This window comes from Zonotrichia leucophrys, chromosome 24, assembly GCF_028769735.1.
Source record: "Zonotrichia leucophrys gambelii isolate GWCS_2022_RI chromosome 24, RI_Zleu_2.0, whole genome shotgun sequence".
Taxonomy (NCBI): Eukaryota; Metazoa; Chordata; class Aves; order Passeriformes; family Passerellidae; genus Zonotrichia; species Zonotrichia leucophrys.
This window is the reverse complement of record NC_088193.1, coordinates 1,729,788-1,743,818: the sequence shown is the minus strand read 5'-3', so window position 1 is coordinate 1,743,818 and position 14,031 is coordinate 1,729,788. Positions and strand designations below refer to the sequence as shown.

The 14,031-nt window shown below is 39.5% G+C and overlaps 1 protein-coding gene across 1 annotated transcript; it reads right to left on the bottom strand.

The window, feature by feature from the left end:
• Window positions 1-2,136: 2,136 nt before the first annotated feature.
• On the bottom strand, window positions 2,137-13,277 carry BTG4 (BTG anti-proliferation factor 4). The gene is made up of 5 exons (XM_064732032.1): window positions 13,139-13,277; window positions 12,361-12,539; window positions 11,272-11,409; window positions 4,023-4,218; window positions 2,137-3,099 (listed from the first exon to the last, which is right to left on the bottom strand). Exons 2-5 carry the CDS (start codon window positions 12,531-12,533, stop codon window positions 2,932-2,934), a joined length of 675 nt encoding a protein of 224 aa, XP_064588102.1. The 5' UTR covers window positions 12,534-12,539; window positions 13,139-13,277; the 3' UTR covers window positions 2,137-2,931.
• Between the last annotated feature and the right edge of the window lie 754 nt (window positions 13,278-14,031).

Genomic DNA, 14,031 nt, shown 5'->3' with positions numbered 1-14,031 from the left:
TCAAAATGCAGTCTTCATAAAATGCAGTCTATCATAAAATGCAGTCTATCATAAAATGCAGTCTATCATAAAATGCAGTCTATTATAAAATGCAGTCTATCATAAAATGCAGTCTATTATAAAATGCAGTCTATTATAAATGCAGTTTATTATAAAATGCAGTTTATCATAAAATGCAGTTTATCCCAAAATGCAGTTTACCCCAAAATGCAGTTTATCCCAAAATGCAGTTTACCCCAAAATGCAGTTTACCCCAAAATGCAGTTTATTATAAAATGCAGTTTATCATAAAATGCAGTTTACCCCAAAATGCAGTTTATTATAAAATGCAGTTTATTATAAAATGCAGTTTACCCCAAAATGCAGTTTATCCCAAAATGCAGTTTACCCCAAAATGCAGTTTACCCCAAAATGCAGTTTATTATAAAATGCAGTTTATCATAAAATGCAGTTTACCCCAAAATGCAGTTTACCCCAAAATGCAGTTTATTATAAAATGCAGTTTACCATAAAATGCAGTTTATTATAAAATGCAGTTTACCCCAAAATGCAGTTTACCATAAAATGCAGTTTACCCCAAAATGCATTTATTGTATCCAAGGTGTCACAGCAGTCCAGGGTGACAGAGCTGTGCCCACAGCTGTCAGCTCCAGCTGCAGGCAGGCCTGGAGACCCTGAGTTTAGGTTAAAAACCCACATAAAATAATATAGAAATCTATATAAAATAATATAGAAATCTATATAAAATAAATATTAAAATCTATATAAAATAAATATTAAAATCTATATAAAATAAATATTAAAATCTATATAAAATAAATATTAAAATCTATATAAAATAATAAAAATCTATAAGAAAGCATTTATACTTTTCTTTTGGTTGCAAATGCATTATATCCTTTTCTTTTGGTCACAGTGCATTCTATACTTTTCTTTGCTGAGCATCTTCATACAGCAGAACCAATCTCTACCTTAACTTTTATCTCTAGCCTACCATAACTGCTATAATTACCATTTTCATGTTGCTGTTCTCCAATCACTAAAAGTCAGTGCATTACAGTTTAAGCTAAAAGTTGTTTTTCAGTTTTTTTGCAGTAGAAAATTCTTTTTTCTGCTTGCCACATTTGCTGCCTTGTTTGTCTGTGCTATCTTTGTGCTTGGTAAAAAAACATTTTCTTGTTTGGGGTTTATCCTTTGCTCTAAGCAATAAAAACCGTTCTAACTAACACACCCTTTGCCTCCTTGGTTATCCAGTGAGATTGCTCAGCAATTCTTTTCTTCTATATCAAAACTTGCTTTTATTTCTATTCCTTCTGCACATTCTACATTCAAAAATCTGCCAAGCACAAAAATCTGTGAGACTTTCTTGTCAAACTTTCATCCTTCCCAACACTGCAACCCAAAGGAAATCTCCATTTCTGCCTTAACTCCAGTGTGTCCAACCCAAACAAAATCTCCATTCCTGCTTTAATTCCAGTGTGTCCAACCCAAAGGAAATCTCTATTTCTGCCTTAACTCCAGTGTGTCCAACCCAAAAAAAAAATCTCTGTTCCTGCTTTAATTCCAATGTGTGCAACCCAAAGGAAATCTCCATTTTTGCTTTAATTCCAATGTGTCCAACCCAAAGGAAATCTCCATTTCTGCTTTAATTCCAATGTGTCCAACCCAAAGGAAATCTCCATTTCTGCTTTAATTCCAATGTGTCCAACCCAAAGGAAATCTCCATTTCTGCCTTAACTCCAATGTGTCCAACCCAAAGGAAATCTCCATTTCTGCTGTAACTCCAGTGTGTCCAACCCAAAGGAAATCTCCATTTCTGCTGTAACTCCAGTGTGTTTCTCCCCTCCATCCCAAAGGCTCACTAAATCAGGAGGCAGAGCAGTGCAGGGATTGAAGTGACAGGATTTTGGCTGCAGGAAATGACATTTCTGGCCGCATCCAAGTGCGGAGAAGAAATATTGCTGCAAAAGCCCCGGCTCAGAGTTTCCAGGAACAGGAGCAGAAAATAGAACCACTCAATTCCTGGTGTGAAATAAATTATTCTTTCAACCAATGCATCACTCCACGAGGTGTTCTGAGGCCCCTGCAGCTGAGGGCTGCAGTTTTCTGATTTTATGACACAGCACAAACTGCAGATATGGTTACTTGGGTTAATTATAGCTGTTTAATTATACTTAAAGTGCGACAAATTAATATTTTCCACCATTGAAGCAACTTCTGAAGTCGCCTTACTCAGCTCTGTGGTGCCACCCAGGAATGCCCTGTCCAGGCCATTCCCACTCTTCAACCTGGGGAACCCAAATTCCAGAGCCAAACCCCAAAACATGAAATATTCAATATCTCCCAATATCAGCTCAGCCTCCAGTGTAGATAAAAAACAAGTGAGGGAAGAGCAAAGTCACTCAAAAGTCTTTTTTTTCCCCCCAACAATACAAAACTCATGGGGGGACAGCAAAATTTAAATATTTTTGTGAGTTATTTAATACCGCAGACACTTCTGCTGGCGATATTTAGGTCTTGGCTCCTGACACCTCTGCCAGGAGGAAGCAAAGTGTTTTTCAAAGCAGCTTGGGGGTGTTTTTGTCCTCCTTCACCAGCTGGTGTTTCCACCAAAAAAGCTCCTGAACACCCTTCAAGGCACCACCAGCAGCTGGCTTTGATAAAAAAACATCAGCAGATTTATTGATTTATGCATTTCCTTTTTAACTCACAAGCAGAGTCTCGCATTACATCTTCAATCTTGTGTTAACATCAATTAAAAACATTTAAAATCCCGGAAAAAAAACCAAAAAAAATCCCCCAAAAATATTCCCAAATACAGAGTCAGAGCCGGGGATCAGACAGGAAGTGCTGGTTTTTATGAGGTTTTGCAGTGCCAGCCTTCACCCCCTCACAAAATCCGGGCTCCAAAGGCGCCGAGGAGCCCTGGCTCTACCTCTTGGTGTTGATCCAGTGGTACCTGTCCACCCGAGGGCCAGCGAAGGCCGCCGTGGGTCTGTAGCTCCTGTAGCCCCTGTGCTGGCCAGGGTGGGAGCCCTCGGCCAGGTGGGGCTTCCTGTGCAGGTACTGCCACCAGGGAGCCGGGCAGAAGTCGCCAAACTGGGCAGCAAAAATGGGGAAAAGCAAGGTTAAAGCGTGCTGGGGAAGGAAACAGCAGCCAGGACACCCCAATCCCACCCTGCTCCTTCCTGAGGAAGCTGGGGCATCCTTCTGCCTCCTCCCACCCCAGAACATCGATGAGGCTGGGAAACCATTCCAAGGACAAACCCAGCTGTGCCCAAACCCCCTCCGGTGACTCCATCAGGGCTGGTCACCATGGAACAATTCAGTTCTTCAAACAGTTCATGCACGGCTCATCCCACCCACAGCACCACTGAGGCTGGGAAAGCTTTCCAAGGACAAGGACAAGCCCAGCTGTGCCCTAAGCCCTGTCCCCAAGTGCCACAACTTTTAAACTCCTCTAGGGAGGTGACTCCATCAGGACTGGTCACCACCCTGTGGAACAACTCCATTCTTCAAATACTTAATACACGTGGAGTGGTATAATGAGAATTAATTAGAAAGAAATAGGGCCACAACTCCTAAACTTGGTTTCACAAAGCATGGGCAAGTGCGACACTTAAAACCAACTTTTACGGGACAGTGACGCCACCTGCCAGGGCTGGAAAACCTTTCCAGGGATGAAATCACACCTGAACTTCCCTGGGGCAGCTCAGGGCTGCTTGCTCCCATCCTGTCCCTGGGAGAAGAGCCAACCCCACCTGCCAGGGCTGGAAAATCCTTCCAGGGATCAAATCACACCTGAACCTTCCCTGGGGCAGCTCAGGGCTGCTTGCTCCCATCCTGTCCCTGGGAGAAGAGCTGACCCCACCTTCCAGGGATGAAATCGCACCTGAACCATCCCTGGAGCAGCTCAGGGCTGCTTGCTCCCATCCTGTCCCTGGGAGAAGAGCTGACCCCGCCTGCCAGAGCCCCTCAGGAGGGATTTGAGGGTGAGGAGCTCCCGCAGAGCCCCAGCTCACCTGGTAGATGCTGTTGGGGTTGCTGACGGTGGGGATGGCTCTGGGCTCCCTGCTGAAGCTCTCCTCGTCCGAGGAGCTGCTGGAGTGATAGCCCAGGGCTGCCCTGCCCACGGCCAGGCTGATCTGCTGGGGCAGCTCGGGGTTCTCCTCCCCACCAAAGTGTGCCACGGTGAAGGGCCGGCTCCTCTCGCCGTACCTGCAAGGGCTCACTCAGTGAGCGGGCACTGACACGGGCATTGCTGAAAAATCCCTGGGCCAGGATTTTCCTCCTGGGAGGCTGAGAAGCCTCAGAGCAAAAACAATTATCTGATTGCTTCTCCTGTGTTTTGCTGCTTTGGAATGCGTTTGAAGATTGTTTCATTGGTTTTTACTGTGAGTTGTTTTAACTCAATGGCCAATCAGTGCCAGGCTGTGTCAGGACTGGAGAGAGTCAGGAGTTTTCATGATTACCTTTTTAGCATTCTGTATTCTCTAGCATAGTTTAGTATTTATTATATAACCTGTGTTTATCTATCTTTTTATACACTAGACATATATAATAGATATTTATATATTATATAGAATAAATATTATATAATACATACAACATATGCAATAGACATTAAATACATATCATGTACACATATGTACATATCATGTACACATATGTACATATCATGTACACATATGTACATATGTGTATAATAATTAAATATATAAGACATATTTAGTATACAACTTAATATAGTATACTATATATTACATAATCTATGTATTTTTATATTTATATTATTATAACTAGGTAGTAAATGTGCTATAGTTATACAGCACATTTATATATAGCACATTTATATATATTTATATATTATGTAATTTATTATATACTATATTAAATTACAGTATGGCATGCTACATGCTGTGCACTACACTGTATTATAGTGTACTATAGATAGTATGCAGTATACTGTGTATAAATTACAGTATGGCATGCTACATGCTGTGCACTACACTGTATTATAGTGTACTATAGATAGTATGCAGTATACTGTAGTGTACTATAGATAGTATGCAGTATAGTGCGTATAAATTACAGTATGTCATGCTACATGCTGTGCACGACACTGTATTAGTGTACTATAGTTATGTAATCTATAACAGATCAGCTAATGGCACGACGTATAGACTAGTAGTAGCGTATAAATTACAGTATGGCATGCTACATGCTGTGCACTACACTGTATTATAGTGTACTATAGATAGTATGCAGTATACTGCACTGTACTATAGATAGTATGCAGTATACTGTGTATAAATTACAGTATGGCATGCTACATGCTGTGCACTACACTGTATTATAGTGTACTATAGATAGTATCCATACGTATACTAAGTTGCAGTATAATAAATTACAGTATGGCATGCTACATGCTGTGCACTACACTGTATTATAGTGTACTATAGATAGTATGCAGTATACTGTAGTGTACTATAGATAGTATGCAGTATACTGCGTATAAATTACAGTATGGCATGCTACATGCTGTGCACTACACTGTATTATAGTGTACTATAGATAGTATGCAGTATACTGTAGTGTACTATAGATAGTATGCAGTATACTGTGTATATTACAGTATGGCATGCTACATGCTGCGCACTACACTGTATTATAGTGTACTATAGATAGTATGCAGTATACTGTGTATATTACAGTATGGCATGCTACATGCTGCGCACTACACTGTATTATAGTGTACTATAGATAGTATCCAGTATACTGTGTATATTAGAGTATGGCATGCTACATGCTGTGCACTACACTGTATTATAGTGTACTATAGATAGTATCCAGTATACTGTGTATATTAGAGTATGGCATGCTACATGCTGTGCACTACACTGTATTATAGTGTACTATAGATAGTATCCAGTATACTGTGTATACATAGGCATGCTACACGCTGCGCACTACACTATATTATAGTACACTATAGATAGTATGCAGTATACTAGATATATTACAGTATGGCATGCTACACGCTGCGCACTACACTATATTATAGTACACTATAGATAGTATGCAGTATACTAGATATATTACAGTATGGCATGCTACATGCTGTGCACTACACTATATTATAGTGTACTATAGATAGTATGCAGTATACTGCGTATAAATTACAGTATGGCATGCTACATGCTGTGCACTACACTGTATTATAGTGTACTATAAGAGTATCAGTATACTAGATATATTACAGTATGGCATGCTACATGCTGTGCACTACACTGTATTATAGTGTACTATAGAGAGTATGCAGTATACTAGATATATTACAGTATGGCATGCTACATGCTGTGCACTACACTATATTATAGTGTACTATAGAGAGTATGCAGTATACTAGATATATTACAGTATGGCATGCTACATGCTGTGCACTACACTATATTATAGTGTACTATAGATAGTATGCAGTATACTGTGTATAAATTACAGTATGGCATGCTACATGCTGTGCACTACACTATATTATAGTACCCTATAGATAGTATGCAGTATACTGCGTATAAATTACAGTATGGCATGCTACATGCTGTGCACTACACTATATTATAGTGTACTATAGATAGTATGCAGTATACTGTAGTGTACTATAGATAGTATGCAGTATACTGCGTATAAATTACAGTATGGCATGCTACATGCTGTGCACGACACTATATTAGAGTGTACTATAGATAGTATGCAGTATACTGTGTATAAATTACAGTATGGCATGCTACATGCTGTGCACTACACTGTATTATAGTGTACTATAGATAGTATGCAGTATACTGCGTATAAATTACAGTATGGCATGCTACATGCTGTGCACTACACTATATATTAATAGTGTACTAATAGATAGTATGCAGTATACTGCGTATAAATTACAGTATGGCATGCTACATGCTGTGCACTCACTGTATTATAGTGTACTATAGATAGTATGCAGTATACTGTATGTACTATATAGTATGCAGTATACTGCGTATAAATCACAGTATGGCATGTACATGTGTGCATACACTGTATTATAGTGTACTATAGATAGTATGCAGTATACTGTAGTGTACTATAGATAGTATGCAGTATACTGCGTATAAATCACAGTATGGCATGCTACATGCTGTGCACTACACTGTATTATAGTGTACTATAGATAGTATGCAGTATACTGTAGTGTACTATAGATAGTATGCAGTATACTGCGTATAAATCACAGTATGGCATGCTACATGCTGTGCACTACACTGTATTATAGTGTACTATAGATAGTATGCAGTATACTGTATGTACTATAGATAGTATGCAGTATACTGCGTATAAATCACAGTATGGCATGCTACATGCTGTCCACTACACTGTATTATAGTGTACTATAGATAGTATGCAGTATACTGTATGTACAGTAGATAGTATCAGATACTGTATGATACAGTATGCATGCTACATAGCTGTGCACTACACTATATTAAGTGTACTATAGATAGTATCCAGTATACTGTGTATATTACAGTATGGCATGCTACATGCTGTGCACTACACTATATTACAGTGTACTATAGATAGTATCCAGTATACTGTGTATATTACAGTATGGCATGCTACATGCTGTGCACTACACTGTATTACAGTGTACTATAGATAGTATGCAGTATACTGTGTATAAATTACAGTATGGCATGCTACATGCTGTGCACTACACTGTATTATAGTGTACTATAGATAGTATCCAGTATACTGTGTATATTACAGTATGGCATGCTACATGCTGTGCACTACACTGTATTATAGTGTACTATAGATAGTATCCAGTATACTGTGTATATTACAGTATGGCATGCTACATGCTGTGCACTACACTGTATTATAGTGTACTATAGATAGTATGCAGTATACTGTGTATATTACAGTATGGCATGCTACATGCTGTGCACTACACTATATTATAGTGTACTATAGAGAGTATGCAGTATACTGAGTATTATTTACAGTATGGCATGCTACATGCTGTGCACTACACTTAATTATAGTGTAACCTATAGATAGTATGCAGTATACTAATATATATAAGTATGGCATGCTACATGCTGTGCACTACACTATATTATAGTGCACTATAGATAGTATGCAGTATACTGCGTATAAATTACAGTATGGCATGCTACATGCTGTGCACTACACTGTATTATAGTGTACTATAGATAGTATGCAGTATACTGCGTATAAATTACAGTATGGCATGCTACATGCTGTGCACTACACTGTATTATAGTGTACTATAGATAGTATGCAGTATACTGCGTATAAATTACAGTATGGCATGCTACATGCTGTGCACTACACTATATTATAGTGTACTATAGATAGTATGCAGTATACTGCGTATAAATTACAGTATGGCATACATGCTTGCACTAAGCATAGTGCATAAGTATCTATAATTCAGTATGACTAATAATACGTATGCAGTACATGCTGTAACGTTTAGTTACTATAGATAGTATGCAGTATACTGTGTATAAATTACAGTATGGCATGCTACATGCTGTGCACGACACTGTATTAGAGTGTACTATAGATAGTATGCAGTATAGTGCGTATAAATTACAGTATGGCATGCTACATGCTGTGCACGACACTGTATTAGAGTGTACTATAGATAGTATGCAGTATAGTGCGTATAAATTACAGTATGGCATGCTACATGCTGGCACTGACACTGTATATAAGTGTACTATAGTATAGTATGCAGTATAGTGCGTATAAATCACAGTATGGCATGCTACATGCTGGCACTAACACTGTATTAGAGTGTACTATAGATAGTATGCAGTATAGTGCGTATAAATTACAGTATGGCATGCTACATGCTGTGCACTACACTGTATTAGAGTGTACTATAGATAGTATGCAGTATACTGCGTATAAATCACAGTATGGCATGCTGCGCACTACACTGTATTAGAGTGTACTATAGATAGTATGCAGTATACTGCGTATAAATCACAGTATGGCATGCTAATGCGCACTACACTGTATTAGAGTGTACTATAGATAGTATGCAGTATACTGCGTATAAATCACAGTATGGCATGCACTGGCGCACTACACTGTATTAGAGTGTACTATAGATAGTATGCAGTATACTGCGTATAAATCACAGTATGGCATGCTGCGCACTACACTGTATTAGAGTGTACTATAGATAGTATGCAGTATACTGCGTATAAATCACAGTATGCATGCTGCGCACTACACTGTATTAAGTGTACTATAGATAGTATGCAGTATACTGCGTATAAATCACAGTATGGCATGCTAGCTGCACTACACTGTATTAGAGTGTACTATAGATAGTATGCAGTATACTGCGTATAAATCACAGTATGGCATGCTATGCTGCACTACACTGTATTAGAGTGTACTATAGATAGTATGCAGTATACTGCGTATAAATCACAGTATGGCATGCTACATGCTGCGCACTACACTGTATTAGAGTGTACTATAGATAGTATGCAGTATACTGCGTATAAATCACAGTATGGCATGCTACATGCTGCGCACTACACTGTATTATAGTGTACTATAGATAGTATGCAGTATACTGCGTATAAATCACAGTATGGCATGCTACATGCTGCGCACTACACTGTATTAGAGTGTACTATAGATAGTATGCAGTATACTGCGTATAAATCACAGTATGGCATGCTACATGCTGCGCACTACACTGTATTAGAGTGTACTATAGATAGTATGCAGTATACTGCGTATAAATCACAGTATGGCATGCTACATGCTGTGCACTACACTGTATTAGAGTGTACTATAATAGTATGCAGTATACTGCGTATAAATCACAGTATGGCATGCTACATGCTGCGCACTACACTGTATTAGAGTGTACTATAGATAGTATGCAGTATACTGCGTATAAATCACAGTATGGCATGCTACATGCTGCGCACTACACTGTATTAGAGTGTACTATAGATAGTATGCAGTATACTGCGTATAAATCACAGTATGGCATGCTACATGCTGTGCACTACACTGTATTAGAGTGTACTATAGATAGTATGCAGTATAGTGCGTATAAATTACAGTATGGCATGCTACATGCTGTGCACGACACTGTATTAGAGTGTACTATCGATAGTATGCAGTATAGTGCGTATAAATTACAGTATGGCATGCTACATGCTGTGCACGACACTGTATTAGAGTGTACTATAGATAGTATGCAGTATAGTGCGTATAAATTACAGTATGGCATGCTACATGCTGTGCACGACACTGTATTATAGTGTACTATAGATAGTATGCAGTATAGTGCGTATAAATTACAGTATGGCATGCTACATGCTGTGCACGACACTGTATTAGAGTGTACTATAGATAGTATGCAGTATAGTGCGTATAAATTACAGTATGGCATGCTACATGCTGTGCACTACACTGTATTATAGTGTACTATAGATAGTATGCCGTATAGTGCGTATAAATTACAGTATGGCATGCTACATGCTGTGCACTACACTGTATTATAGTGTACTATAGATAGTATGCAGTATAGTGCGTATAAATTACAGTATGGCATGCTACATGCTGTGCACTACACTGTATTATAGTGTACTATAGATAGTATGCAGTATAGTGCGTATAAATTACAGTATGGCATGCTACATGCTGTGCACTACACTGTATTAGAGTGTACTATAGATAGTATGCAGTATAGTGCGTATAAATTACAGTATGGCATGCTACATGCTGTGCACTACACTGTATTAGAGTGTACTATAGATAGTATGCAGTATACTGCGTATAAATCACAGTATGGCATGCTACATGCTGTGCACTACACTGTATTATAGTGTACTATAGATAGTATGCAGTATACTGCGTATAAATCACAGTATGGCATGCTACATGCTGCGCACTACACTGTATTATAGTGTACTATAGATAGTATGCAGTATACTGTGTATATTACAGTATGGCATGCTACATGCTGTGCACTACACTATATTATAGTATACTATAGATAGTATACTGTATACTATATGTAGTAAAGTATAGTGTACCATAAATCAATTTAATATAGTATACTATAGTAGAGTATAACACAGTATTATAAAATACCAAATGTTCTGAGAACATTGACTCAGACCCATCATTCCCCACAAACCCAGCAGCACTGCACGCCCCGGCGCTCACCTGCAGCACACCTGGAAGGGATCCACCCACAGCGTCATCTCCTCGGGCAGCCCCAGCAGCTCGAAGGCCACGTCGCTCTGCGCGCACGCCTGCTCCAGCAGCGGCTCCCGAGCCCGCTGCCTGTTGATCCTGATGCACCTGGGGACAGCGCAGGTGTCACTGGCACTGCAGCCCTGCAGGGTCCCATCGCGCAGAGCGCGCCCAAAAGCTCCATAAATTGTCCCAGCACTTTTAACCTGTCGATGCAGCCTCTCACGCAGAGCCCCAAACAGAAGCTCAGCCTCACAAGTTGATTTATCAGCTCAAACACAACTTTGATTTTAGTTCTCATCAGTAGCTGATGATCCAAGTCATGCTTTGAGTGTTTAAAACAAAACCATCCCAAAATTCTCTGTAAGACCACCTGAATTCTGCATCCTGGGAGTCAGAGGCTGCTTGAGGTGGAAATCTTAACACAAGTGTCTCAGCTCTCTAATCCCACATCTAGAGGTAAAAGAAACCATTTCCACCTCAGTTCTCTAATCCCACATTTACAGGTTAAAAGCAAATATTTCCACATCACTTTTCCGCCTCTAATCACATACTCACAGGTAAAAAATATTTCTGCCTCAGTTTCCTAAACACACATTTACATTTATATATGTAGGTATATCTAGGTAAAAAGTATATGTAGGTATATATCTATGTATAAATATATCTATGTATATCTAGGTAAAAAAAATTCCACCTCAATTCTCTAATCCCACGTTTACAGGTAAAAAAAAAAGATTTCCACCTCAGTTTTCCACCTCTAATCCCACATTCACAGATAAAAAATATTTCCACCTCAGTTTCCTAATCACATGCTTACAGGTAAAAAGAAATTTCACCTCAACTCTCTAATCCCACGTTTACAGGTAAAAAAAAAAAAAAAAAGATTTCCATCTCAGTTTTCCACCTCTAATCACACATTTACAGGTTAAATAAAACCAAAGTAATTTTCACCAATTAATAGTTTTTCTTTCCAGCTTAAGGGGTATCCTGGTGGCTCCCTCTGCATTATTTATTTCACTTTGAGGCCTCTTGGATGCCAACCTGGGCCCCTCTCACCTGAAGGCCTGGCCTCGGGAGGGGTTGTCCAGGTACCAGTGATCTTTGTACTTCTCAAACAGCAGCGTGGTCAGCTTGGCTGCAAACTTCTCCATTTTGTGCTTGCTCAGCCTGTCCTCCCTCTTCACCAGCTTGGTGATGAAGAAAACCGTGGCAGCAATTTCATCTTTCATCTTCAGCTGGAGCAGGGATGGAACAGCACAGCAGAGATTTAATAACATTAAAGCACAATCAGCTTCCAAAAACTGATGCTGCACAATCCACACAAGCCAGGAGAGAAAAGCCTGACTGCCAAACAGCATTTTAAATTTAGCTTGGGATATTAAAATCGCTCTGATGCATTACTAGAAGGTAGCTGCACTAAGCAAGTGAAGAGAAAATATTAAAAAAGAGTTTCAAAGATAATAGTTCTTATTTGTCACATATATTACATGCAGTAGGCTTTACTAAAGAGAGCTTTTAATGTAAAAAAGACCAAAAATATCACTTTTTCACCGCAGAGAAAAACTGATGCAAAATCAGTTCAAAACTGGTGCAAAATCCACACAAGCCAGGATAGAAAGGGCATGGATAAACCTGACTGCCAAACAGAAGACTAAATTTAGTTTGGGATATTAAAACCACTCTAATCCATTACTAGAAGATACCTGCACTAAGCAAATTAAGAGAGAATAGAGAAAAAAGAGTTTCAGATATAAAAGCTCTTATTTGTCATGTATATTAAAAGCAGCAGACCTTACAAATAGCTTTTTATGTAAAAAAACACCAAAAATATCACCTTTTCACAGCAGAAACAGTAAAAACTTGAGATAAACTTCACAAACAGCTTAAAGAGGCACCAAAAAAATCCAGATAAAAGCCCCCAGGGCCCTGGCTCAGCCACACAGGAGCAACCCCAACAGCCAAAGCTTCCCTCCCTCTTTCCCTGGCAGGGCTGGGTCAGGATTTTATGGAGCAGGAATCATGGGGAGCTGAGGGTTGTAAGAGCCTTCAGGTGTGCAGGAGCTGCAGGTGTGAGCTGGATTAATTCCCAGCCTGTTCCAGAGGTATTCCCAAATCTCCTTGGCTTCATTCCTGCATCAGCTCCTTCTCTGAGCTGACAAAATTGTGTCCAGGGAAATGTCAAAGAGCAAGATTTGCCACTTTAAAATGATGGGTGATGCACATAATTTTAATTTTTAAGTTTTTTCTCAGTACATTTAATCCACTCTGGGTTTCCTAGACAATCCCAGACTCACAGATTGGGATTCCTCTAGGGATGACTTTGTCTTTCTGGCAAAGTCTGGACATTAAATCAGATTTCTTTGATTTCACATCACTTTCCCTCAATATCAGATTGTAACCTAATAAAAGCCACAACCTCTTCCTCTCACCTTTGATTTCCTTTTATTCTTGAGCTACCCAAGCTAAAGCAGCAGCAGCCATGGTGGGGAGTGCAGAATTTCCTCATCCCTCCTCACCCTGCCCCATTTCAGCCCCAGGAATTCCTGAACCAGAGCTGGCACAGCCACAAAAGAGCAGCCAACACACTCTGCTCCCTCTCATCCCCAGCTGCATCCAAGCAGGAATTCCTCTCATCCCAGCAGATTTAGCAAAACCCAGCATGGACAGCCCAGTGTTCTGGCTGAGAGGAGGCAGGAGATAAATGAGGGGATGTTTGTGCCTTTTGGA